The sequence below is a fragment of the Miniopterus natalensis genome, chromosome 19, assembly GCF_054644295.1.
Source record: "Miniopterus natalensis isolate mMinNat1 chromosome 19, mMinNat1.hap1, whole genome shotgun sequence".
In the NCBI taxonomy this organism is placed as follows: Eukaryota; Metazoa; Chordata; class Mammalia; order Chiroptera; family Miniopteridae; genus Miniopterus; species Miniopterus natalensis.
This window is the reverse complement of record NC_142099.1, coordinates 12,892,550-12,920,340: the sequence shown is the minus strand read 5'-3', so window position 1 is coordinate 12,920,340 and position 27,791 is coordinate 12,892,550. Positions and strand designations below refer to the sequence as shown.

Sequence of the window (27,791 nt, the reverse complement as noted above, 5' to 3'; positions counted from 1 at the left end):
CACTCCCGGTTGCCATTGCGCGCCCGAGTCACGTGTTGGGGGGGGGGAGCGGGAAGGTATCGTTCTTCTTACCCAGCCCCCCTCCCCCATCCGCCATGTTTTCTGGCCGGGTCAGCCTTGGTCTTTCCCCTTAAGGAAATGGCCAGGGAACTTCAGAGAACCCAGGCACCGTTGCCTCGGAGGAGCCCGGGCTGACGCGGCAGGGCAGCGGGGTAAACCGGAAGAGTTCTGCCCGGGGTAGGGAGGCCATGGCGTCCGGCAGTAACTGGCTGTCGGGGGTGAATGTCGTGCTGGTGATGGCCTATGGGAGCCTGGTGAGGAGATTCCCCGACCCTATTCCTGCTGTTGCGTGTGACCCAGTAGAGCCCCTCCTCGTGAGTAGTTCGCTGTCCTCATTCTCCACCCACTCACCTGCACTTTCTCTGGGTTTTGACTCCTATGCCTGGACTGCCTGGGAGCATGTCACCGACTCGTAGTGCCCCGCCCCTGGCCGAGAATCCTCCCTCTTGAACCCTAAAACCGAGACCCCCACGCCTCTGCGCTGCCCACTTCCTTTTATCCACCTCATCTCTGATGGCTTTGCTGTCGCAAGTTACACCCCCTATAGCCTCGCTGAGAACCTGAATCTGGGGATTTGAAATGAAGGCATGACTTATTTTTTTTCGTTGTCTTTTTATTTGAGATTCTTTCCTTTTCTCATATCTTTTGCACAGGTGTTTGTACTGCTATTTATTTTTGTGAAGAGGCAAATCATGCGCTTTGCAATGAAATCCCGAAGGGGACCTCACGTCCCTGTGGGACACAACGCCCCCAAGGTAGGTCCTTAAGGCACTAGATAGGCCTGGTATTCCAGATCTGTTAGGGCCCAGAATGAGATTGCCTTTGCCTGTAGGAACTACTTTAAATCCCGTTTTCTTGTCCGGTTACCTTTGAGGATTGAGCAGTAACGGTCAGTTTGGGGCCTGGCTTACCTGTTCACTATTGTAGCATAGCATGTAGTTTACCCAGGAACTTCAGTTTTTGCATCTGCAGAACGAAGGGCTTGAATTAAAATTCCCACCTTTTGTGTTAAGATGTTTCCCAGTTCAGATTAAACTACCCAGTATTTTCTGTTTGTTTTTAATCCTGTTTTAGGATGGAGTTAGGGTGGTTAAAATTAGCCCCAGTTCACCCTGCCCGGCCTGGCTCAGCGGTTGAGCGTGGACCTAGGATCCAGGCGATCAGGGTTCAATTCCCGGTCAGGGCACATGCCCGGGTTGTGGGCTCGATCAGCGACTCTCTCATCATTGATGTTTCTATCTCTCTCTCCCTCTCCTTTCCTCCCACTAAAATCAATAAAGATATATTAAAAAAAAAAAAAATTAGCCCCAGTGCAATAAGAAGAGTTGCCCCTGCAGAACTTTAGATTTATAAGGGCTCCATAAGTCATCTAGTTCCAACACTCAGGTTAGAAACTGGAACCTAAGAAAATGAAGCAGTTTACCCAAAGATATTTTAGAAAGTGAATAGCCAATTGGTCTGTCTATATTCTCTTCTTAGGTGACTGTCTTCCTTTCCTTGGCCTAGTTATATATCTACTGATGAAATTTTATTTCTATCCCAAACCTTTTTCCTGAGTTCCATACTTACATATCCAGCTGCCTGCCTAAGACTTAGATGTGCATGTCACACCTAACATGTCTACGTCAGAACTTTGATAACCTACCACTTCTCCCATCCTGCTGTTTTTCCCTTCCACTTCTGGGTAAAAGGCACCTGTTGCCCTTACCAACCTCCTTTTGTATGATTCTCCCTTGATCACTGGAACCCAGCTACAATGTGCTGTAACTTTTACATGTGCTATAACTGTGCCTAGAATGATCCATTGGTGTTCACTTGACTAGCTCATTTTTTTTTTTTTTTTAATGTCTTTATTGATTTCAGAGAGAGGAAGGGAGAGGGGGAGGGAGAGAAACATCAGTGATGAGAGAGTCATTGATCGGCTGCCTCCTGCACACCCCCTACTGAGGATCAAGCCCAAAACCTGGACATGTGCCCTGACCAGAAATCGAACCACAATCTCCTGGATTATAGGTGGATGCTCAATCACTGAGCCACACAGGACGGACTTATTTGTTCTTTAGATCTTGGTTTTAAATATTTCCTCCAAAGAGGAGTGCATGTTACCTATTTAAAATAGGTCCTCCTCTTTGTTTTCTCATAGTCCCCTGATTATTTCTAGATAGCATTTTACCACAAATTTTCTTTTTATGTTTAATTTTTATTTGTTTAATGCCTCTCTCTTCCATTAAACTGTAAGCTTCAAGAATGCAGTCACCATACCAGTTTTGTTCACCACTGTAAAACCAGGGCCTACACGTATTAGGCAGTCAGTTCCTTTTAAGTGAAATGTAGGTTAGTGTGAGAGCTAGAGCCAGTACACAACTCTCTCAACTCCTAGACCAATGTTCTCTCATTAACCAGTGCTATTAACCCTCCCCTCCTGTTCTTTGCTAGTATAGTTCATGGAAAACAAGGATGTCATGGCCTAAAACATCAGTAGAGCTCTTTCAACAGTCCCTCAGTTCTCCAAATGCCTGCTGACTTCTGTAAAAGGGATACAGGGGTGGCTTCCAGTACATCATGAGCCAGTGAAAACTTTGACTATCTAGAAGCCCCTGGACTAGATGAGAGCAAGGTTCCTTTTGCTTTTAAAAATTATCTAAATTCTTATCTATTGGTGAAAGTAAAAATTAGTTAAGCCACTGTGGAAAACAGGCATTATCTAGTAAGACTACACATGTACCTAATCCACAGTCAAGCAGTTCCACTTCTGCCATAGAGAAATTAACTTTTGCTCATGTGTACCAGAAGACACATACAAGATTATTCATTGCAGCATTGTTTGTAATATAGTAAACCCTCGATTTTGCAGACCTCGATTTAACAGACTTTGGATTTAATGGACAAAATTTCTGGTCCGTATGTCGTAAGTGAAAATTAACACCCTGTTAACTTTAAAAAGCTTTTGACCAAGATTTGCTTATAATTAAATTAACAGATTATTTTTGTGTTAGTCACTGCTATTTTTAACAAATTTTAGCAAATAGGTCATATGTTAGAAAAAAACACTAGTAATTTTGCCAACATAGATATTATATATTTGCAATTATAGTCTACATATTTAACCCAAGAGTCACCACTCATAAACAATGTCTGGCAAGTAATTAGCATGCGATCACACCACATTGCTCCTGGTAATTGGTTCTGTTGTCAAGTGGCATGACTTTCTGTAGTAGTTTTAACTAGTGCACTAAGCCTCTCCCCAGCCGTGTGTATTTGTTTACTCTCCATGACTGGTGAACGAACGCATTTACTAGACCTATACAGTATAAATTTAAAATTACTGTAATACAGCCCTAGCCAGTTTCCACAGTGGTTAGCGTGTCAGACTAAAGGGTCCCAGGTTCGATTTTGCCCAAGGGCACATACCTTGGTTGCAGGCTCCATCCCAGCCCCAGTTGGTGTGCATGCAGGAGGCAACCAATTGATGTGTCTCTCTCACATCAATGTTTCTCTCTCTTCCCCCGCCTTCCACTCTCTGAAAAGCAATGGGAAAAATATCCTCGGGTGAGGATTTTTTTTAAAAAAATTTAAAAAAAAAAAAAAAGAAAGAAAACTGGTTCTCTGGTTTTCCATCAGGAACCTTGTACCTTCTAAACCAGTCCACAGCAGCTTCTAGGTAGCCAGGTTTCAGCCGCTTAACGTTATTAATAGGATTGTAATTGTCTGCATCAGGATCACCCACATTAATTGCAATCACTTTCCAGTCGGTTTCCCCTTCATCAGTCATAACCAATATGCCCAGAACTTTCACCCTGATTATTATACCTCTTGTATATACCTTGCTGCCAGATTCACAGACATCAACTGGGTCATTGTTACCACAACTACCATCATGTTCGTCATTGTGTCCTGGGTCCTCCCAAGTCTGAGGGATGGCACCATAGTGCCAGATACATCCTTTATAAGGAAACAATTTTGCAACATAATGGGAGTTTTCCTTTTTTCACCTCTTGTTTAATTGGGCTTAAAAGGGTCCTTTGTAGCAACCTCCATTTGTGCATTAGACCAGCATGGTACTTCAGCTACCATATGGAACACATCCTTATCTGTATAAGTTGGAATATCATGAAATGGAGATATGTATTTTTTCTTTTTTTATTGATTTAGACAGGGAGGGAGAGAGGGAAACATCAATTTGAGAGCATTGATCAGCTGCTTCCTGCATGCCCCCTACCGGGGATCAAGCCCAAAACCCAGGCATGTGCCCTGACCAGGAATCCAACCGGCAGCCTTTCAGTGCACAGGACTATGCCCAACCGAGCTACAGCAGCCAGGGCTGCCACAGACCAAACCATACGCGGTGTGGACTGACAAGGAGAGACCATTCTTATTTTTTTAATCCTTACTGGAGGACATGCTCTTTTTTAGAGAGGGGAAAGGAAAGAGAAACATCAATCTGTTGCCTCCCATATGTGCCCTGACCAGAAGAACGCTCCACCTTTCAGTGTATGAGACTACACTCCAACCAACTGTGCCACGCTGGCCCGGGCAAGGAAAGACCGTTTTTAAATTTTTGAGTCTTATCTTGCAATTTTGTTTACCAAATGAACATTTTCTCTGCTTCTGTTGTCTTAGTTACTCATTTGCTCTGCTCCATTTCCAAACTGATGGAAAGCAGAGTACAGGGTACGTGATTGTGTATTCTTTTCTCTCTGTGAACAGGACTTAAAAGAGGAGATTGATATTCGACTCTCCAGGGTTCAGGATATCAAGTATGAACCTCAGCTCCTTGCGGATGATGATGCAAGACTGCTGCAGCTGGACACCCAGGGAAATCAGAGTGTGTGACATGCTCTTGGAGAGTACTTCAGTGAGGAGTCCCATAAGTTCAGAATTCCTTTGCTCTCAGAGTTGTAACTTAGCTGCTGGCAAAACCAGCAGCTGTGGGTCCTTCTCTTATTGGGTATATGACATGTGGGAAGCAGTTTATTAGCTTCTTAGAGTTTAGAGACTTTTCTGAGGGTTATGTCTAAGACCACTCTCTTTCTCAACAGATTGTTACAACTATTTGTACAGGATGAAAGCTCTGGACGCCATCCGTGCCTCTGGTAAGGGCCAGTTGATGGGCCATCAGAATCCTGAAAGCTCATTTGGAGAAGAGAGGGAGGAACTCACTTTATGTATGTTAGAATTTGTTCTTTCTGCACGATCCCTGGCTGGTAGGAATTTTGTAGGGTACTGGGTGCCTCTTTGGCATAAGAAAATGATGTAGACAAGTTATTTCTGCGCCAAAGAGTCTAGATTTATTTTGTTCTTTAGACCTTTAGTTTCATGAACTGGATAGTGGTAATTTGCTTGATTTCCACAAAAGACAGGCAATGCATGCTTTTTTGCTAAGCCCCAGGTAGATAGTTCTTGAACTTTTTTTATTCTATAACTATTGTATATACTCTGTCTCTACCAAAACATAGTTTATGTCTTAAAGCCACGGTGGGCATATAGGAGGGTAAATAGGAAGATGACACTGTTGTATATCATTGGTATTGCTTACAGTTGTGTTGTCATCACCAAATGACAACTCAGACACAGCTCTATACCTCTGGTCTCCTTAATTCTTTAGAATTTCCCTCCAACTCATTCACTGGACCTATTTCTAAATTTGGGAAATTAATTAGAGAAACAAATGGGAGAAAGGGTATCATTGCGCTATTTATCTCCTCAGAGATCCCGTTTCATGCTGAAGGCCGGCATCCCCGTTCCTTAATGGGCAAGAATTTTCGTTCCTACCTGCTAGATCTTCGAAATACTAGTACTCCTTTCAAGGGTGTGCGCAAGGCTCTCATTGATACCCTGCTGGATGGCTATGAGACAGCCCGCTATGGGACTGGGGTAAGCTGGGTGGCTAGTATTTTTTTCAGGGAACTAAAGGGATCCCCAGACTGAGAAATCCTCACTCTTTCGTCTTTTTTCCTCAGGTCTTTGGCCAGAGAGAGTACCTGCGCTATCAGGAGGCCCTGAGTGAGCTGGCCACAGTGTAAGTTTAGAGGGAAACATGTCAGAAGGGACTGATTAGAGAATATAGTAGTGCTGGGCTGCTCCCACAGTGAGATGACCTTCATAAAGCAGTATGAACAAAGTCATGGTAACATGAGAGTTGTCAGGTCCTAGATTATTAGAGTTGCCTCTCGCTTACATTGGAAAGCAGATGCTCCCCTATAGGCTGATAAGAGAGGCTTCTGCTTTTGTACCTCTTCTTTTTTTAATCCTCACCTGCGGATATTTTTCATTGATTTTTAGAAAGAGTGGGAGGGAGGGAGAAGAAGAGAGAGAAACTTGATGTGAGAGAGACACATTGATTGGTTGCCTTCCACAGGTGCCCCCACCAGGACTGGGGATCAAGCCCACAACCCTTTGATCCATGGGCCGATGCTCTAATTGGTGTATGAAAGAACGGAGTTTTTCAGCACACACAGATTCCTTCTCTTCCAGGGTCCTACTGTTGTCCTTGTGTCTTGGACTGAAAAAATAAGAATTAAATGTCCCCCATTTATTACCACTTTAAACATTAGTAACCCTCTCTGAAACAAAGGACATCACTATAGAGTCATCTGATGAGTATTTGTGGTATAGAAGAGGAATCATGACTTTTGTCTGGGAATGTTTTAAATGTGTACTAACAGAGCTTCATTACGTTGTTTATGCAAACGTTAAAATGAAAGGTTAAAGAGGATAAGCCAATCTAGAATAAAAAGTTAACAGCCATGAAAAGAAACAATACATCTGTTTTCTGCTGTGTTGAATATGGATCTTTCTAAAACGATAAGGGGTATGTCTGTACTGTCTTTCTCTGTCCCTAAAAATAAACTACCTTGTTCCTAGTAAAAACTACTTACAGTGGTAATGAAAGTGAACATGTGGGAAGTGTGGAAAACTGCATTTGGTCTAGAAGTCAGGCAGAAGACCTGTTCAAAATTATTTGAAAGGCAAATACTGTATGACTCCACTTATTAAGGTGCCTAGAGTAGTCAAATTCATAGAGATAGAAAGTATAATGGTGGTTGCCGGGGGCTGGAGGGAAGGGGGAATAGGGAGTTAATGTGTAGAGGGTTTGTTTTGCAAGATTAAAAGAATTCTGGAGATTGGTTACACAACAGTATAAATGTATTTAACACTACTAAACTGTAAACATTTAAAAATAGTCCAGCTGGGCATGGCTTAGCTGTTGAGCATAGACCTAGGATCCAGGAGATCGCAGTTCGATTCTGGGTCAGGGCACATGCCAGGCTTGCGGGCTTGATCCTCTGTGGGGGGCCTGCAGGAGCCAGCTGGTCAATGACTCTCTCATCATTGATGTTTCTATCCATCTCTCTCCCTGTTCCTTCCTCTCTCTGAAATCAATAAAGATTAAATAAATAAATAAATAAAGTTAAGCTCTAGCTGGTTTTGCTCAGTGGTTAGAGTGTCGGCCCTCAAGCTGAAGGGTCTTGGTTCGATTCTGGTCAAGGGCACGCACCTCAGTTACAGGGTCTCACATCAGTGTTTCTCTCTCACACTCTGAAAAGCAATGGAAAAAATAGCCTCAGGTAGGGATTTTTAAAAAAAATAATAATAAAACAAAAATAGTTAAGATGGGCCCTGACTGGTGTGGCTCAGTTGGTTGGAATGCCATCTGTCCTGTGCACCAAAAGGTTCTATTCCTGGTCAAGGGCACATACCTAGGTTGCAGGTTCAATCCCAGTAGGGAGGCAAGTGATTGACATTTCTCTCCCCTGCTCCCTCTCAAAAAAATCAATAAAATTCTTTAAAAATAGTTAAGATGGTAAATTTTATGTTTCTTTTCCTACAATTAAAAAAAAAATGTAGTCTCTTTGATTTCTAGCTTCTAGAAAGGTTTAATGGGTACAGTGAAAATAGTATAGGCTCTGAAATCTGACAAAGTTAGGTTTGAATCCCAGCTTTCTGTCACTAACTTTGTGACCTCAAGCAAGTTACTTAATGGACCCTCAGTTTCCTAACCTGCAAAATGGAGGTGATACCACCATGTAGGAATATTGGGATGTTAGTAAATTAGATGTTGGTAAAGCATCAAGTTTAATGTCCTAGCATGATAAGTACTCAATAGTTACTTTTCATAGTATTTGACATGCGGTTCTCAAGGGACTCTCTCTGGCCTAGGAGTATACTGGTGGCATATACACATTAGGTGACTCAGCAGAATTAATTATAACTTCTTTAATGAAAAGGTTGGGCCAGAGGCAGGGACTCAGTGGGAAAATTGGTTTCTCTGTTATTTCTAAGCTACCAGGTAGGGTTTTAGTAACTAGTTTATAAAGTAGGACAGAGACCATTTGTGCTACAGCTGCATTTGTGGGATGGATGAGCCTTGGATTGTATTTTTCCATTAGTCCTCGTTCTCTCCATGACCTGCCCTCTGTATTCTTCAGGGTCAAAGCCCGAAGTGGGAGCTCCCAGCGACAACATCAGTCAGCAGCCAAAGACCTAACCCAGTCTCCTGAAGTTTCCCCAACAACCATCCAGGTGACATACCTCCCCTCCAGTCAGAAGAGTAAACGTGCCAAGCACTTCCTTGAATTGAAGAGCTTTAAGGACAACTATAACACACTAGAGAGTACTCTGTGATAACGCTGAAGGACTTGCTGTTGATGGAGCCAGAGAGACTGCATTGTGCTTGCCCGGCGCCCCTCAGGCCACCTGGATCAACGGGCCCAGGCTGGATCAGCTGAAGCTCCCAATCATATCCAGACTTCTTAGAGCTCATGCATAGAGAATCATTCTCCAAGCCTTTCTTATGGCCAGTTTCAAAACATCAGTTAAGACTTTATTTTCCCTTGGTAGCACTTTTTTGGGGGAGTTGAATTAAGATGTTTTTCTTAATGTTTCTGTCAAAGCTTCCTTAAATATCCTCACTTGATTTCGATCATAATTCATCTGCCCTCTTCCAGACTATAAATAATCCCAAGGGTGAGAGAGTTGGGGTGATGGGGCAAGAATGGTCAGACCAATGCACTGGCCTGACTTTATAAATTAATAAAATGAACAATTAAATTATAAAGCATGTGATTCGTGATTCATTTACAGTTGCCTTTTAGTAAAACAGGCATATGATACGTTCTCTGCACCTGCCTAACAGGATAGGGCATGAGGATTTACCTTTAGAGAATTGGTAGGACTGAGGACCCTGGACCTGGGACCGTACAGATACTCCTTGGGATCCCAACAGAAGAAATCCCAAAATCGAAACTATGGCCCTTGCTCACAAAATTGTCTGTGTCACTAATAGAAGACTGGAGAAATAGAATTCCCTTCAAGTCTGGGGCAACAGGCCAAGTGACCAATCAACTCCTGGGTGTAGGGTCATTGTTAAAGGCAGAAATGTTGCTATGACTACTGAAACCTTGGTGACTAAACCAAACAGAAAGAGCCTGCTTAGTCTCCAAAGACCATATCAAACCAAGTCTGTAGACATGTCTTCAGAAAAGCTGGTAGAGATAGAAAAGGTATGCAGGGTTGGAAGGAGGAGCTGAGTTGGAGGGGGTTTCCGTTGATGGGGTTTCCAGATAAGTTTACCAGGAGTGAACCTTCTGAGAGGCCCTTGACGTAACAGGATAGTAACAGAAATGGGAGACTGGCACATAGTAGGTATTCAAGTATGCCTGCCATACCAACCCCTACCTATTTGATCCATTCTGAAAGGAAAAGACCTTTCTTCCCACCTCCCCTAGGAAATTGGTGTCTCTCAAAAGAGAAATATCTGTGTCTCCCAGTAGAATAGGGTACTAGGGAGGAAGAACTGGAGGTATAAGGCAGATCAACAGAAATCGCTTTTTTTGCAGAGTTTTCAAAGGGCCCTGGAACTTAAGACGATGGTTGACAGGTAATCTCTACTTCTGTTTTTTTCCCTTACGCTTCAGCTTGACCTTTTACCCTCCTGTACTACCTGAGCCACCTCTCAGCTCTGTTTCATCTTGCTAGCGGCTCATTAAGAAGGAAAATGGCCTGGCTGGGTGTGGCTGAGCAGTTGAACATCAACCTAGGATCCAGGAGATCATGGTTCAATTCCCAGCCAGGGCATATTCCTGGGTTGCGGGCTCGATGCCCAGTTAGGGGCATGCAGAAGGCAGCCAATCAGTGATGACTCTCTCATCATTGATATTTCAACTCTCTTCTCTCCCTCTCCCTTCCTCTCTCTGAAATCAACAAAGCCACATTTTTAAAAAAAAAAAAACGTGTAGGGGGCCAGAAGCAGACCTTTTCTCACTAGCAGAGATCATCTCCTAGTGCCCACTAGGTTAGGCTATATAGACAATGGTGGTTGTTTTTTAATCCACCCGAGGACATGCTTATTGGTTTTTAGAGAGAGGGAAGGAGGAGAGAGGAATATCGATGTGAAAGAGAAACCAGTTGCCTTCCCATACGCACCCCAACTGGAGATTGAACCCTCAGCCTAGGTGTGTGCCCTGACTGGGAATTGAACCCACAACCTTTTGGTGTATGGGGCAATGCTCCAACCAACTGAGCCACAATGGCCAGGGCCTAGACAATGGTTTTTATTGCCCCTTGCTTACCATTCTCTAAAGGAAAATTGGAGTGAGTTTTTGTTGTTTTATTTTTGAAGGAAAATGCAAGTATTTGTTGCCTGGCATTGTACTAACCATGTGGTAGGTATGTAGTATTTGTTAAATGAGAGAGAAGATTCAAAAGACTAGGCTGTATATCTCCTTTACCTGAAGGAGCCTTTTAAAAAAACACGTACGTAGCCTTGGCCAGTGTGGCTCAGTTGGTTGGAGTATCGTCCTGTGCATCAAAATGTGGAGGTTTGATTCCTGATCTGGGCACATGTGGGAGGCAACCAATCAATGTTCTCTCTCTCTCTTCCTCTCGCAAACCAATCAATAGATCAAAAATAAAAATAAAAAACACATACTTAAGTTCAACCTAGAAGATTCTGACTAAAGTAGTCTGGGATTGGATAGGATAAGACTGTTTTTTAAGGTTTCATAAGTTATACCTAAAGCTAGCAAGGATTTGAGGCAACAAGGATGCATATAATTTAGTGGGATTCGAGATTTTTTTTTAAAAAGATTTTTTAAACTGATTTTTAGCAAGGGAGAGGGAGAGAGAGAAACTTTGATGTGAGAGTGAAACATCCATTGACTGCCTCCTGCACAAGGGAATCAAACTCACAACCTGGGCATATGCCCTGACCGGGAATCGAAGCTGCAACCTTTCAGTACATGGGACAATGCTCAACCAACTGAGCCACTCTGGCCAGGGCACAACTCCTAACCTGGCCAGTGTAGCTCAGAGGTTGAATATCAACCTATGATCCAGGAGATCAAGGTTTGATTCCTAGTCAGGGCACATGCCGGAGTTGTGGGCTCAATCAGTAGGGGGTGTGCAAGAGGCAGCCAATCAATGACTCCTTCTCATCACTGATGTTTCTATCTCTCTCCCTCTCCCTTCCTTTCTCTGAAATCAATAAAAACATATTTTTTTAAAAAAAAGTACTTGCTGGTATCTGATAGAAAATTTTTCTGGAAAGATACACAAGAAATTGATAACTTTGTTGAGGAGGACTGGGGCAGAAGAATGGAGCTTTCACTTTCCATTTACTACATTTCTTTATGGATTTAATTTTCTAGTCATCTGTAAAAAATGCTTGATTTTTAAATCTCAGTGGGGTTATCTGAGCAGAGGATACATATATGTATGTATATATATATGACATATATGTATATTCCTTTTATGTATTAAAAAACCTTAACAAATCATTCCAAAATGTATCTAGCTGGGGTTGAGAATCACTGGTATGATGGAAGGAATTAATCCTTAGTTTGGATTTGATATCCAAGTCTGCCATTAAGTGACCTTGGACAACTCACCTGAAATTTTAGTTTCCTTGTCTATATAATGCAAAAATTAATATCTATGACACATACTTATGATGATGATTAAATGACATAATGTACTTTATACTAGATTCTGCGTCGGTTCTAGTTACCCTTTCAAGGAGTTTGCAGTCTTCTGACACTGTCACAGAGACTTTGGTGAAGAAGTAGACTCACTAATGGGGCTTTTATCTCCACTCCTAGCTCTAACCCATTCAACTCCTATCTCTATACCTGAGGCAGGTGGCGAAATTCACACACTCACTGTCTGTGGCAGATGACATTGAGCCAGAGGAGAAACCCTTATGCTACCCTAAGGATTCAGGATTTCATGGTACAGGAGTTGGCACTGGCCAACAAGCAACTACTGATGGTGAGTTCTAGCAAGGGTGACCTTAAGTCTCATTCACTACTCCTCTGTGCCTATGCCCGCTGGGATTCCCACTCTCTTATTCATCCCTGAGGTTTTCACTGTTACACCAGAGCAATAACTCTTTAACTCTAAATGCCTAAACTCTTTTTCATTAAGTGATGCTTTGCATTCAGCTGCAGATGGAACATTACAAAGTTCCAAAGTTCAGTTTAACCCTTGCTTCTCTCATCTTGGTGAGACTCAAAAGAGCTTTAGTGCCCAGCACCCGTCTCCCAAAAACTCTCTCTCTCTGGGGTCCTCAATTGTTGTCATGTCACCATCTTTGAATCCCAAGTGCCTAGCAGAGTTCCTGGTTCATGATATGTTCTCAGCAAATATTTGCTGAACATGGGGCTTCACCTTGAAGGAAAAAATTGGGTAAGCTTCTCCTCCGATGGCTTAGCCTCTATGCTACTGCCTAGCTCTATGTCACAGCTAAGTCCAGATCCAAGAGAATATTATAGAGTAGTGGGAAAGCAACCTGGAAGAGAGAATGAGAAAGGGGGGTGAACAGAGGGCAAACATCATACTGTGGATGAAAAGGGGCCACATATCAAACCTGACAAGCTCAGGGAAGGCCTTGCAAACCCAGAGACCTAAAGTAACCATGTAAGAGACCAACCTAAAGGATGGTCTGAAATTAAAACTTTTTAACTAGCCTGGCTGGAGTGGCTCAGTTGGTTGAGCATTGTCCTGTGCACGGAAAGATTTCCAGTTTGATTCTTGGCCAGGGCGCAAACCTGGGTTGTGGGTTCAATCCCTGGTTGGGGCACATACGGAGGCAACTGATCGATATTTCTCTCTCACATTGTTGTTTCTTTCTCTCCCCCTTCCTCTTGGGTGAGGATTAAAAAAAAAAAAAAAAAAAAGGCTTTTTAACTAAAAGCAGTTTATAGTGGGTAGTAATGTCCTAGGTTAGAATCTTCCCTAACATTGGTCAATTTTCACCTCAAGCCTGTCTATTGTCTTTTTGCATCTTTGATAACATTCTTTTGGAATGTCAAAATAATTTACTTTTTCATGACCCCTCCAAGCACGGGTACTGAACCAGAGCGGAGACCACAAATCCCCTCATGTTATTGAGTTCATTGTTGACTGTTAACTTTTTATCCAATCCCAGAGCTTCCCCCGTACCGCACCACCCCCACTTTGCTTTCTCCTGCTCCCTAATCTATCACCAATGGATTTCATATAACCCACTTATGTCTTCTCTTTGCTTGTAATGTATAAAATAAGGTGCAAAACTGGCATTCTCTGGAGCATTTTCTCAGTCTGTTGAGATTTTGCTTTCTGGCAATTGTCAACAGTTTGGCTCAAAAAAACTCACAAAAAGGTCTCTACAGGTTTGAATGTTTCTTACATTGATGATATTGTATTCTGCCCTCCCCACCAGGTCCGTCAGGCCGCCCTGCACCAGCTGTTTGAGAAGGAGCATCAGCAGTACCAGCAGGAACTGAATCAGATGGGCAAAGCTTTCTACATGGAGAGACTCTGATGCCACTGCCCTTCCATTTTCATCATGCCCACTAACCTAGCCTTCTTGAGACCCTACCACCTTGCTCTTCCTTCCCAAAACACACCTGGATCTAGTTATCATCCCAGGACTTAAAATGGTGCTCCCACTCTCACCTCTCAACACCCGGGTGCTATTTGGAAAACCATCTGTGAAAACAGTGGAAAAAAACAAGAGTGACACCTTGTGGTCAGAGTGAGATATGTAGTGTTGATGTAAGACCAGCCTAGGAGGTGGAGAGATGGACTATGTGAGAGAATCCTCACTTGGTTTAACAAATAAAGCTAGTTCACACTTAGCTCCTGGCTGGTATGGCTCAGTTGGTTGGAGCGTCGTCCCATACACCAAAAGGTGGCGGGTTCGATTCCTGATCAGGGCAACATACCCAGGTTTCAAGTTCGATCCCTGGTCCAGGTGCATGAGGGATCAAAGGATTGATGTTTCTCTCTCACATCAATGTCTCTCTCTCTGTCTCTCTCTCCCCCCCTCATCCTCTCCCTCTCTAAAAAATAAATTAAACCCTGACCAGTGTGGTTCAGTTGGGCTCAGCTGAGCATCATGCCATGCACTGAAAGGTCACTGGTTTGATCCTCATTTGGGGAACATGCCCAGGTTGTGGGCATGCAGGAGGCAGCCAATTGGTGTTTCTCTTTCACATCAGTGTTTCTTGATGTTTCTCTCTCAAAAAAAATAACATTAACAACAGAGCAAATTTTTATAAAGGGTTCAAACTTAGACCACTTGGCTCATTCTTTCAGTCCTAAGTCTTGATTTATTTCAAAAGTGCTTATTCACAGCTGCCATTATCTTAATATAGCTTCCTGGAGTTTGCTTATCACCTCTCAGATCTGACCTCCACTAATTTGTGTTGTTGTTGTTAATCCTCACCTGAGGATATTTTTTCCATTGATTTTTTAGAGCAAGTAGAAGAGGGGAGAGAGAAAGAGTGAAACATCGATGTCACATCAATTGGTTGCCTCCCAACAGGGATCAAATCTGCAACCCAGGTGAATCGAACCTGGGACCCTTCGGTGCTTGGGTCGAAGCTCTAACCACCGAGCAAAACTGACCAGGGCTCCACTGATTTTTTCTGTACACTTGGACAAAGTGCTTGAGTATCAGGAATCCTGGGTTTTAGGTTTTGAGCCAGCCAGTTATTGTGAAACCTTGGGATAAGTCTCTTTCCTCTGGGCCTCAATTCCCACCTCTGCAAACGACAGGGTTCCAATCTCAAATGCCTTCATGGATCTGGCAAGTAATACAACAGAAATAAGTAGGTGTGGAATTTTAGGGGGTCAGAAAAAGCATTAAATCTAAAAACATTAAAAATTTGAAAAATACTGGAAAGTACTGATTAATCATATGCATCTATAGGCCACAAAGAACCTTACTTTACATGCAAATGTATGTAAAGATCCACTTTACATTCAAATGACTACCCAAACCAGAGAGACCCCTATTTAAAAAAAAAAATCCCCCCCACTAAAATTCCCATCTCCCACCCCCTCCCCTTTGGGAACCATTAGCTTGTTCCATATATCTGTGGAGAGGCCCCCATTTTGCAGGCAGTGACAGCTAACAACACACCATCACTCTCTGAGGTAATCACCATCATCAGCACTTCTATCTTTTCTCTCACTTTGCTACCTGCATCTAAATTGGTCACTCATCCTTCCATATTGATGTTTTCCTGCCCTCAACCCGATGTGGCTATGTTTTCACGGCAAAACTCAGACCCTTTCTTTCCCCTTTCCCACAAGTCTGTCTCGTCCCTCAATATATATTTTTCATCTCAACTGTCAGAGCTACTCCTTCCTTCTCTCCTTACATACCCTACTGGTGAGGAGCACAAAACAGCAAGGTGCAGGCTTTGGAGTAAGGTGTGGGTTCAAAGTCTGGCTTCTAATCCCTATCACCATGTGTGAGTTAATTCTCTGAGCCTCAATTTCCTTTTCTGAAAATGGGGACAATAATACCCATCTCATAGGATCATTAAGGGGATTAAATAAGATAATGTATATAGTCCAGTCAGTGTTGCTCAGTGGTTGAGCGTCGACCCATGAACCAAGAGGCTGAGGTTCGATTCCGGGTCTTGATCCCCAGTATGGGGAGTGCAGGAGGCAGCCAATTGATGTTTCTTTCTCATCAATGTTTCTCTCCCTTCCTCTCTCTCTAAAACTCAATAAAAACATATTGGGAGGAGAAAAAAAAAAGATAATGTGCTCCAGACCGTTTTGCTCAGTGTCAGATCGTTAACCCACAGACTAAAGGTTCTCAGGTTCAGTTCCTGCCAAGAGCAGGTATCTCAGTTGCGGGCTCAATCCCTGGCCTTGGTCGGGGCGCGTGCAGGAGGCAACCAATCGATGTGTCTCTCTCACATCGATGTTTCTATCTCTCTCTCTCTCCCTCCCACTCTCTCTGAAAAGCAATGGAAATAATATCTTTCGGTGAGGGTTAAAAAAAGATAAGGTATGTAGAGAGCAGACCCAGTGCTTGGCATATAGTAGGTATGGTCCCTTTTCCCTCTCAGATTTCCCTGTAACCCAGGCTCTTCACAGTTCCCATGTTAGCCCCCTTATGCAGCTCAAATGTCATTCTCCATTCTATGCCTGTCCCCCTCTCTGTCTTATATATCCATTTGTTGGTGACAAAACGACACCAGGTGTTAGACTGGCAGAGTCAGATGGGACTTTGGTTCAGCAACCTCAGTACTTGAGTTCTGGCTAAGAAAGAATTCAGAGTCAAGACTCAAACTATAGTAGGAAGTTTATTTAGAAAGTCACAGCCATAGAAGAAGAGAACAGTAGAAGAACTGGGCTCAGGAAACAAAAAAGGCAAAAGAAGGGGCCCTTGGAACTTAGGAGAGAAAAGGGTAAAGGTATCAGGCCTGAGCAGAAGAGGAGGGGGACTGGAAAGGCACTGGTAGGCTTAGTCCTAAGGGCTTTTGAGGGTAGAGATTTTAGGGGCTATCCCAGGGGAAGATCTCAATAGAATATTCATCAGCTTTCCAGGTGTGTCCTTTCAGGGCCATGGTCTCCACTGATTGGCCAGTGCCAGGGCAGGGGGTCATTAGTCAATGCAGCTGGTACTGATGTCAGCCGTGGCATAGTTTGGTTTTGCAGCTTTTCTGGGCCTGGAGCTGAAACACAACTGAAGCCTAAGTGTTATCCCTAGGGGCTAATACCTAAGGGAGTGGTCCCGCAAGGGATTGTATGAGGGTCGTATGAGGCTGTTCTCTTGCCCTTTGTCCGTCTTCTAAGAGGGTCTGCCACATGACTAGCAACAGGTGACGGAAAGCTCTGAACTGCATGACCAGCCATTTGCTAGGGGAGGAAAGGTTACCCTGGGGGTGAGGTCCTTGTTTTCCCAGCTTTGTCCATTACAAGGCACCCCAGGCTTTCAGCCCTGCTGGCCTTCTGTACCTGGCCCATCATCCTTGCTCTGCTCATGTCTAACTGCCTACCACACATTCATCCTCCAGTCCCCATCAGCCCTGCTTCTCGAGCCCTCTTATCTTTAGTCAATAACTACGCATGAGTTCTTACACCAAGCATGACATGGTGCTCACAGGTATGATGAATTTTATAGGAGATAAAACCACATGCAGGCCTAGATTTAACCCACAAACCTAATTTCTTCTGCCTGTACCCCTGCCCTTGGTTCCCAGCAGGTCAATCTTGCCTTCACTTCTTTTTTTCTTTTAAATATGTCTTTATTGATTTCGGAGAGAGGAAGGGAGAGAGAGAGAGAAAAATAGAAGCATCAATGATGAGAGAGTCGTTGATTGGCCTTCTCCTGCACTGCCCACACTAGGGATCGAGCCCACAACCCAGACATGTGCCCTGACCAGGAATCGAACCTCAGTCACCTGGATCATAGGTTGATGCTCAACCACTGAGCCACACCAGCCAGACATCACCTTCACTTCTTTTACCTTCCTTGGTATCTGTCTTTCATCCACCCTCTGCCTCTTAAACACATGCAATATAGCCTGATGTTAGAAGCATAGGATTTAACACAACAGATCTGGGTTTGAATGTTGGCTGTCACTTACTGCCTGTGTGGCCTTGAACAAGTTGCTTTAACTTTCTGGGTCACAGTTCCTTATATGTAAAATGGGCATAATGCCCACCTTGTTGGGTTGCTGTGGAGATTAAAGTATTTAGCAGAAAGGTGGTACATGCTGTCCAATAAGTGGTAACCCATAATGATATTTTCCTGTTGAAAAAGACCAAAGTTTTGCCACCCAAAATGTGCCTTTTGGAATATTGATGTTAAGCTGATTATTATGAAACAAAAGATTCAGAAAGAACCTTTGGCCTTCCCCCTTCCCTACTTAAGAGATTCAGATGGAAAGGTTGTTCCCAAAAGAAAATCTTAGTATATGCACCTTAGCATTAGGTAGGAAGGATTCAAGCAGGGCCCTGTTAACTAGATTTCTGTGTCCCATTGTTTCTTTTCTTCTTTTTTTTAAATATATCTTTATTGATTTCAGAGAGAGGAAAGGAGAGGGAGAGAAAGAAACATCAATGAAGAGAGAGTCATTGATCTGCTGCCTCCTGCACGCCCCTGACTAGGGATCGAGCCCGCAACCCAGGCATGTGCCCTGACCGGGAATCGAACTCTGATCACCTGGGATCCTGGGTCGACACTCAACCACTGAGCCATGCCCGGCCGGGCTGTGTCCCATTGTTTTTGGTCACCTAGCAGGAATTTGTCTGCTACATGTGTCCATGTGTTCCACTCTTTTTTTTTAAATCCTCACCTGAGGACATGCTTAGAGAGAGGAAGAGGGAGAGAGAGAGGGAAACAGAGAAACATTGATGGGTTGCCTTCCATATGTGCCCCAACCAGTAATCAAACTGGTAACCTTTCAATGCACAGGATGACACTCAACCGACAGCCACTCCAACCAGGCTGTTCCACTCTTTTCACCTACCAGTAAATTGCCTATTTTCCCATATGAAATCCCAGACCTCTGCTCCTTTCTTTTGTGCATAATGGCATCCAAGCCTCAACTGCCCAATGTGTTTCTGGCCTTATTCTTATGGCACACACACACCCAGTGTGCATTTGTGTAATAAACTTTGGACACTTTCTCTTGTTAACCTGCCTCTGTCAATTTATTAGCACAGCTTGAAGAATTTAGAAGGTGGGAGGGAAATTATTTTAACTCCCACCCTACCCTACGATAGGTTTTCCTCTTTAAAAAAAATTATTGCCCAGCTGGCTGTGGCTCAGAGGTTGAACATCGGCTTATGATACAGGCGATCGAGGTTCAATTCCCAGTCAGGGAACATGCCCGGGTTGTGGGCTCAATCTCCAGTGGGGGGAGTGCAGGAGGCAGCCAATCAATGATTCTCTCATCATTGATGTTCCTCTCTCTCTCCCTCCCCTTTCCTCTCTCTGAAATCAATAAAGATATATTTTTTAAAAAATAAAATAAAGATAATCCTTTAAAAATATATATTGATTTTTAGAGAGAGAGAAACATTGGTTAGTTGTTCCACTTATTTATGCATCACTGGTTGCTCCTTGTATGTGCCCTGACCAGGGATCGAACCCACAACCTTGTTGTATTGAGATGATGCTCTAATCAACCCAACCAGGGCTGGTTTTCCTTTTTATTTCCTCTCCATCAATGGCTGCCCCCCACCTCCCACCACACTTCCTCACCAACCCGTTTTATTTCTCTTTCTTCTGTTCATTTGAACCCACAGAATAACCACCCCGCCCCCGCCTTCAGCCCTGACCTTGGTCTCTCTCCCCAGGGCTTGTCAGTGCCAGTCTGGCTCCAGTATTGGCAGGCTGGCCCCCTACAGAGCCCATCACCTCTGATCCTCTCTGCCTACTCTGTCTGCTCTCATCATATCAGCTGAATAGTTCACCCATCTTACCAGTCCGGTCCCTTTTCCCTCTGTGGCCTCTGGCTGGTGCCCTACCCAGCTCCTCTGGTTCCGAAGAGCACAGTCTTGTTTGAAATGGCTGCCTCGAGGGCACTTCTGGGAAAGCTAGAAAGCCTTCATCAGAGGCCAGCTGATGTTTCTGCTTAGTTATGCCATCCAGAGTCCCCTTTTAAGAGCGCTGGTCCTCTCTCGCATGAGCATTCCTGCCTGTCCCCTGTTCCCCTAGTCCCCAAACACGGAAGCCCTTTCCATTTCTGCCAGTCCTTTTCCCAGCCTCTCTCCCAGTCTCTCTTCTCCAGGGTAGGAAATTTTCTCGGAGAGGGGAACTATGACTTGAGGAATAAGGATAAAAAGGAAGGTCAAGAAAGTAAAAATGACAACCCCTCTCTGAGAGCCATAAAGGAACAAGGACATATGACAGCACCACAGTTGCCTACCTTGGGGCTTATACACCCGTTTGCTGGTCTTCCCCTGGAAGGCAAGAGCCACACAACGGGAGCTGACTGGGGTTGGGACAAGCTATCGATCTAGATCAAGGGCACTGTAGTTGTGTGTGTGTGTGTGTGTGTGTGTGTGTGTGTGTGTGTGTGGCAGGGAGGGGTGTCCAGACTAATGGGAACAAGGACACATGGAGCAGGCCTGGGGGCTAAAGCAGAGCACCCTCCTCCCACCCCCAGACTCCACCCAAGCCCCCCACTACCCCCATCCCCGGTGTAGCTATAACTTGGGCTCCTTTCTGCCACAGTAGAAAGAAGCATCTGCCTGCCACACGACATTCAACAGACCTGATTCTCTTCAGAAGAAAAATCTCCCAGAAAATAAGCAGGCTGGATTCCAGAGACGGAAGACCTTTAGAGAAAAGCCAGCCCAGGAGTTGTAAAAAGCCTCAGAAGAGGAGGAGAGTCCTAAGGACTTCAGGTTGCTTCCTGGCAGAGGGGTTTCCTACCTTACCCTTGGTCTCAACTCTTAGTTTCAATTAGCCAGGCAGGGGAGACCATAAATCTTCTTTGGAGCCCAGGCTGGAGCCTGCCAGTAAGACGTGTCACTCTTCTCTTCTGGACATCCAGGGGTGACTTTAAGAAGGATGCCTGGAGGACATGGGGAGAAGGTGAGAAGGGACAAAATGGTGGGAAGAAGCAGCCACTCATTCTAGAAGTTTCTCACTCACAGCTGCTCATTTGTAGTACTAAAGGGCAGAAAGGTTCCAGGATGGTATCTACTGAAAGGCACTCAGCTGTCTTGGGGAGGTGATTTGGAAAGGTTAGGAGTTCTGTTGGCAGGGTAAAGCAGGGTGTGCAAGCCCCCTACCCCCGCCCCCAAAAAGCCTCAGAGCAGCTGGAAGGGAGTTGAGGAGAGCAGGTGGCAAGGCTGACAAGGAGCTGCTGACATTACTGATCCTCTGGGCGCTGGGGCCGTGACATCGGGGAGAAGCTCTGGGTGGGAGCTTTGGGGAAGGATGGGTGGCCGGATGTGGAGCTCTGCCAGGTATCCTTTCTGGTTTAGGCCAACGTGATCCAGCAAAGGCCAGGCACTGGTAAGAGACGAGCTGAGACAGGGATGGCATGAAGGGCAGATGAGTAAGAACTGGCGGTCTTGGGAGGTAAAGAGCAGGAGTCGATACCCTTCCCCAAGGAAATTGCCCTCTATCTAGCCATGCTTGGTGCCTGATGTATCTGCTGTCCTTTCTTTGCATTGGGGAAGAGGTGGATGACCTCCAAAGCTCTCTTGCCTGTTTCTGTGTGATATGTTTGATATTGGGTTGTTTAATTAGGAACCAACTAAATGTCAAACATATTCCTACAGCAGTTGGCAATCTGGCATCACACTCTTTCCTACCTCTGGGGCTCCGATATTTTTTACTGAACCTCTTCTCTCCAGGACCCCTTTGGAAGAACAGCCTACATGGATTTTAGTCTTAAGCTGGAGGGCTGGTGTGAAAGCAGGAGAGAGCTGGCATTTATTTGAGGATCTAATCTTCCTGTATCTTTCCCTTGTACCCAAAGTGATATATCTGTGATCTTCTCCTGTCCTTGTATGTTTCTCCTCTTTATTCAATGTCCACCCTCCTTTGCAATCACGGCCTCCTAACCCTGGGACTGTCTTGTTCCCTAGTCCCACAGTAGGAGTCTTTGGTTTCTCTGCTTTCCTTCAAGAGTCAGCTGATGGTCTCTATCTGCCTATCTTCCTCTAGTGGCTGGAAGCTCTCAAGAGTGGTCTCCAGTTTTGCCCTTTGTCTCAGTTCCCCCATTGCTGGGGCTTAGTATTAACACTACCCATCTATCCTTGACATAATGACTAATTCGAGCCATTTATATTCTTCCCTGATAGCTCTGGTCACCTTGAACAGTGTCCCCCTCTTCCCTGGCATATGCTCAGATTGTATGGTGCCAGTGTACTGGGATCAATTGCCACCTGTCAACAACAAGGCTCCAAGTGTGAGAATGAGCGTGGCCTGGAACTAAGCCGGGAAAATAAAGCTGGTAATGATGATTAGGACGATGGGGGGGGGGGGGGGGAGTTGGGGGAGAAGACATAAAGGGAGCGGAGGGTAAGAAGAGGAGAGAGCAGTACAGACCTTGGTCTATGTGGGTATCAAAGTCCTATTTAAAGATCACTATGGGAAAGCAGAGGGCATGATCCTATCTGGATTACTCTGACCCTGCCCTGATTCTCTCTCCAACCCCACGAAGCTCTGGATGGTCCTCCAGATCTCCACCCTACCCTCTGACTCCATCCCTGTGGCTCTTAAGGGGGAGGAACATGTCTCCCTGCCAATTACAGACTCTCAAAATAACACAGTAACTTGATCTGGGGATCTGGGGGAATTGTCAGGACCACGAGTGACCTCCCCTTTGCACTGTTGCTCAAGCTTCCTGAATGCCAGGAACCAAAAGGTAAAACTCAACCAGTGGGGTCTGATCAGCATCCAACACAGTCCAGGTGAGAGTAAAGGGAAACTGAAGAGCAACTAGGGCCCTCTGAGGAAAACTACCATTCTAGAATTGCCAAAGTACCCTCCTCTATTTCAGTGTTCCTCTCTCCCCTCTCCTCTCTCCCTGTTCTCCTTAAAAAACCCATAGCGCTGCCCAGAGTGAGTGGAAAGTTTCAGGGTCAGGAAGAGCCTCTCCCCTCCCCCATTTTCCATTGTCTAAAATCAGCCTCAGCTGTTCCCCAACTTTTTTGCTGGTGATGTCAGTCCATCAAAGTCTCTCACCCTGTGTTCCCCTGGGAAAACAATGATGGGCTGGAGGGAGTTGGAAGGACCATATTAGGAACAAGAGGTGGAGTCATGAGCTGAGATAAAGGCTCAAGTCTGGGGGACTCCTAGTCACTCAGCCAGCAGCACCTTCTTTCTTGCATTAGTCTCCAGTTCTCCAGTGTTCACAGGTGAGCTCACCAACGGCCACTGCTCATGATGGAGGCCATCAAGAAAAAGATGCAGATGCTGAAGCTGGACAAGGAGAATGCTCTGGATCGGGCGGAACAAGCTGAAGCTGAGCAGAAGCAGGCAGAAGAAAGAAGTAAACAGGTAGGCACTGGCACTGGTGTCTCTCATCTACTAGTGAGCAGGACTGTGCAATGGAAGAGAGTTTTCATGGAAAAGGCAGTGACCACTGGTACCAGCTCCTTCTTTGGGTGAGAGAAACTCATCTGCTTCCCCAGCCTTACAGGATAGGCAGAGGACACCTAGGGTATCTGACTCAGGCTGCCTGTAACCTTGGGAAAGTTAGTGGCCCCTTCTGAGCTACAGTGTGTCTCCTTGATTTAAGTGGGAGTAGATGACATTTTGGAAGAACTCCTGATTTCTAGAGGAAAAGGTGGGAGCTTGGCATACAGCACCTCTTTTCCCTTAGATGGAGTTGTAGGTACCTACACCCTAATATGTTTATTATCCCAGAGTCTGAGATGAAAACTCAGCATGGCTTGACCATCTGAGGATCAGAGATCATAGGGTCACAGGCCAAGGCCAGCATAACTCCGGGGCAGTTGGCTAGAAGTGACTGGAGAGAAAGTATGTCATTCTGGTGATGATAAAATAGAGGCTCAGCTCAGGGGTCTGTCAGGGCTCAAGATCCCAGGGCCTGAGCCTGCACTGTCGTGTATGTATGTCTTGTGTGTGACTCTTGGGGCTCCTATAGCTGGAAGATGAGCTGGCAGCAATGCAGAAGAAGCTGAAAGGGACAGAAGATGAGCTGGACAAGTATTCTGAAGCTTTGAAGGATGCCCAGGAGAAGCTGGAGCTGGCAGAGAAGAAGGCAGCTGATGTGAGTATTAGAGAGATGGGGGGTGGGTTCCATCTACACATATAAGATCTTCATGTTAATATGACTAAATTCCAAACACACTTGGACATATACACACTTGTGGATTCAAGAACATAGACACAGATACCCACATACGTTATAGCATACAACCGCATGCTGGCATGTCCTTGTAATGGTTTATACTTTTTCTTCTTTTTTTAAATATATCTTTACTGATTTCAGAGAGAGGAAGGGAGAGAGAGAGAGGAAGGGAGAGGGAGAGAGAAAGACAGAAACATCAATGATGAGTCATTGATCGGCTGCCTTCTGCACACCCCCAACTGGAGATTGAGCCCACAACCCGGGCATGTGCCCTGACTGGGAATCGAACCACGATCTCCTGGATCCTAGGTCGATGCTCAACCGCTGAGCCACACCCGGCCAGGCCATATACTTTCTTTCTTAAAGACACATAGAAGTTTTTTTGTTTGTTTGTTTGTTTTTTGGTCTCACTCCAACCCAGGAATTTAATTATCTTTCCCAGGACCTGAACAAAGGGAAGAGACTCTGTGTCCGGACTGCTATCACTTATCCCACGTCCTCTCCCATGCCACATTCTTAGCTTTTGTGTCCAAGGCTTGGCACGTAGATACGTGTATTAATAGGGAAACTCTCATCTGTTAACTGCCCAGCAAAGGCAGCTCAGATTTCATAATGGGACAAAAGAGGTCACACTGACCTTGGCCTTATCTGGGTTTATTTATCTTGGCCAATGTGGACATCTGCCCTTATGCTACAGAGATGCTATAGGAAGCATTGTTCATGGGGCAGCAGAGAGGACCTTAGAATGATAAACTATAATAGAAATAAGATGGAATCTTAGATGTTGGGTCATCTTAGAGGGTAAAGGTGTCACCACCAGACCTTACTCTGTGACCTTGACTAAATTACTTGGCTTCTCTATGGCTGAATTTTCCCATTTGAAAATGAAATAAATCCTCTTTTCCACTTAATTTTATCCCATAACCACCTATTTTCCTTCACCTTCAACCTTGAAGTTTACCACAAAGATAAATGAGAGATTGCATAGAAAAATGCCATGTGAATCTGAACAGCAACAAAAGAATAACCCGGTGTGGATGGAAATAGTCAGTTCTCGGCACTGAATTAATAGGAAAATAGGAACATGTGCTTTTTAAAATTACATTTGGTTTTGGAAAATAGCTAGAAAGACAGAGTAGGCCATTCACAAATATTTTAGAATTCTCACATTTGGGATCTTTGCTATTAGGTTTCTGATCTCCTCTATGGCTCTCCACCACTTTCAGTGGCCTGGGGAAGTAGTGAGTGTTATTAAATATACCATGCCAGAGATCAGAGACACTAAGTGGATCATATACATTATACACACAAACACACACACACACACACACACACACACACACATATTCATAGTTTCCAAAAGTTTATGCCACTGAAAACTATTAATTCACCCTTCTCTTCAAATTGCAAAAAACACAGGTTACCCCTAGGGCTATTGGCTGGAGTTGCCTAACCTAGGTTTCAGGTATAAGTGGATAGATCTCTCTGGTTCTAATAAACAGGCATGGGGATAATTTTTGTGAACTGCCACAATGTCAGGCTGATAACAGTTTTGTGAGATGTTGGGTAACAGATCTCTGGGAAAATCCTTAGGCTCAAACAGTATACGGGTTTGAGCAGATGTTTCCAGGAGCAATGAAGAGAACAAACAAGTCTAACCTGAGATCTAGAGAAAGAGAGAGTGACCTGATACACACACACACACACATGCACGTCAATCCCCACCTAGGCATACTCAGTATATTCATCATATATATATGTATATATTGTATATATGTGTATATAGAGAGAGTATATATATTAAATGAATATATATATTCATTTGAAAAAACTTCTCATATTTATATAGAAACCCACCCAAAACATTTAAATATGTAAACCATGGGTTAAAAAAACAAACTCATTCAACTTCTCTCACCTTTGTTAGCTATCCCACCAATTCAGTAAGTACCCTCAGAGATCTGAGATACCTGTATGCAGAACAAGAAATAGGAGAGGAAGGCTGAGGAGCAATGTTTGTTCCTTGGATAAACCTCATTGGCTACAATACAATGCTGCTACTGCGCAAAGCTAGCCCCAGCCTGGTTTTTGTACAGGTTTTATTGGAACATTGCCATGCCCATTCACTTACACATTGTCTATTGGCTTTCTCCCTACAAGGGAGTAGTCACCACACCCTATGGTCTGCAAAGCCAGAAATATTTACTACCTGGCCCTTTACAGAAAAAATTGCTGACTCCTGCCTCAAAGGGTCAAAGAAGGAAAGTGAGATATTTATAATAATTGGGCAAAGCCCTGAATAAGGAGAAGGCAACAAGGTTTAAAGGAGACAGTGAGGGTCGGTCATCAGCAACATAATATATGTATTTTTGCACGGAGAGTGCTCTGTCCAGTACAGAGGAAGTTCACAGATTGGTTTCTGCCCTTGAGATTAATAAACAAGTACACAGAGCATATTACTTTGATGTAGATAAGGGGGAGAGAGAGAAGAGAGTCAATAACTGCATGGTTACACAGGCAGTTCTGGTTATCTGAGAAACCTTGCCAGGAAGTGCAGGATTTGCTAGGACTGTTGAACAAAGAAAGGTCAAGTGTACGGCAAGGTTAGTCCAAACTTCTTTTTTTTTCCTCCCTGAGTTCGTCTAAGATTTTCTTTTTCTTTAATTGTGGAAAAATATCCGTAACATAAAATAGGCCATTTACCCCTGACTGGGTAGCTCAGTTGGTTAGAGCGTTGTCCTGATATGCCAAGGTGATGGGTTTGATCCCTGATCAGGGCCCATACAAGAAGCAGCCGGCGAATGCATAAATAAGTGCAACAAATTGAGGTTTCTCACTCTCTCCTTTCCTCTCTCTCTCTAAAATCAATCAATAAAAATTTTATAAAAGTGGCCATTTTAACCATTTAAAAATGTACGGTTCAGTGGTAGTAAGAACATTCACATTGTTTTGTTGTGCAGCCACGTCTAAGGTCCTTTCAGTAAGAGATGAAGTTAGAACCTGGTTAGGGTACAGCAAGGGGAAAGAGGAATGCAATGGTTAGGCCATAGAGTCATTACACCCTATTTTAAGACAGGAGATGGGAGGAATGGGAGGAGGAGGGACAGGGACAGACCTGTTGATATATTGTTGTATTGTTGGTCACCAGGAAAACAATAGCACTGGACCCCATTCTGCCCACCCATCCTGCTTTTAAAGGCTATCAGAGTCAATACACCTGTTTCCCTGGATCAAGAGAAGATTATCTGTTCACATCTACCAGCCTCTGGAATGCATGGTGCTCTCAACACCCCTTTGGTTTGTCTAAGATGAGGTCTGCTTTTTCACTGGGGCAAAGAGAGGTATACTAGTGCCCCCTGCTGACCAGCACCCAGATGACAGTCTCATTTCTGCTTCCTTAGACCTTCTGATCAGACTTTTCCAAAGAGAGTTGGAAAAATTCTTAGGCCTCCAGGGTAGAGTTGACTGAAGCTCTTCCTTCTCAATTCCTGGAGCAGAAATCAAAGTGTACAGGTTACTCTGCCAAGCAAATTATTGTCTGTCTGAGTCATTTCCTCTGAATAGTCTCATTTCTCAGTATTTCTAAAAGGAGATAGGAAGACAGAGCCTCCAGAAGGAGTGTCACAGAACCAGGCACTGAGGGCAGCGATTGTCTTACCT

General features: G+C 44.4%; 3 protein-coding genes and 1 pseudogene across 5 annotated transcripts in view; 3 read left to right on the top strand and 1 right to left on the bottom strand.

Moving 5' to 3' along the window:
- Positions 1–79: 79 nt before the first annotated feature.
- Positions 80–9,118, top strand: LTAP1 (lipid transport auxiliary protein 1). 2 transcript variants are annotated; one of them, XM_016221618.2, is made up of 7 exons: positions 80–374; positions 714–815; positions 4,768–4,885; positions 5,100–5,153; positions 5,768–5,934; positions 6,021–6,079; positions 8,490–9,118. In XM_016221618.2, the coding sequence occupies exons 1-7, from the start codon at positions 249–251 to the stop codon at positions 8,683–8,685; spliced, it is 822 nt and encodes a 273-aa protein (XP_016077104.1). In that variant the 5' UTR covers positions 80–248; the 3' UTR covers positions 8,686–9,118. The 2 variants fall into 2 exon arrangements, with proteins under 2 accessions (XP_016077104.1, XP_016077105.1); XM_016221619.2 differs by having other exon boundaries at positions 82–314.
- On the bottom strand, positions 3,623–4,400 carry LOC148090888 (inorganic pyrophosphatase pseudogene; annotated as a pseudogene).
- Positions 9,119–9,530: 412 nt separating the features above from the next.
- CFAP141 (cilia and flagella associated protein 141) lies at positions 9,531–13,861 on the top strand. The gene is made up of 4 exons (XM_016221311.2): positions 9,531–9,563; positions 9,900–9,940; positions 12,198–12,327; positions 13,760–13,861. Exons 1-4 carry the CDS (start codon positions 9,531–9,533, stop codon positions 13,859–13,861), a joined length of 306 nt encoding a protein of 101 aa, XP_016076797.2.
- Positions 13,862–23,167: 9,306 nt separating this feature from the next.
- Positions 23,168–27,791, top strand: part of TPM3 (tropomyosin 3) — a 29,106-nt gene continuing 24,482 nt past the window's right edge. Inside the window, exons 1-2 of one of the 2 annotated variants that reach the window (XM_087827988.1) lie at positions 23,168–23,314; positions 23,925–24,050. In XM_087827988.1, coding sequence (XP_087684114.1) covers positions 23,198–23,314; positions 23,925–24,050 — 243 coding nt within the window. In that variant the 5' untranslated portion in view covers positions 23,168–23,197. The remainder of the gene's footprint in view (positions 23,315–23,924; positions 24,051–27,791) is intronic. The other variant, XM_087827987.1, reaches the window with a different exon arrangement.

Coding starts and splice junctions, on each gene's coding strand:
- LTAP1 (XM_016221618.2), top strand. CDS start 249: ATGGCGTCCGGCAGTAACTGGCTGTCGGGGGTGAATGTCGTGCTGGTG. Junction 375..713: donor ACCCAGTAGAGCCCCTCCTC/GTGAGTAGTTCG, acceptor TCTTTTGCACAG/GTGTTTGTACTGCTATTTAT. Junction 5,935..6,020: donor CAGCCCGCTATGGGACTGGG/GTAAGCTGGGTG, acceptor TTTTTTCCTCAG/GTCTTTGGCCAGAGAGAGTA.
- CFAP141 (XM_016221311.2), top strand. CDS start 9,531: ATGTCTTCAGAAAAGCTGGTAGAGATAGAAAAG. Junction 9,564..9,899: donor AGCTGGTAGAGATAGAAAAG/GTATGCAGGGTT, acceptor CTTTTTTTGCAG/AGTTTTCAAAGGGCCCTGGA. Junction 12,328..13,759: donor CCAACAAGCAACTACTGATG/GTGAGTTCTAGC, acceptor CCTCCCCACCAG/GTCCGTCAGGCCGCCCTGCA.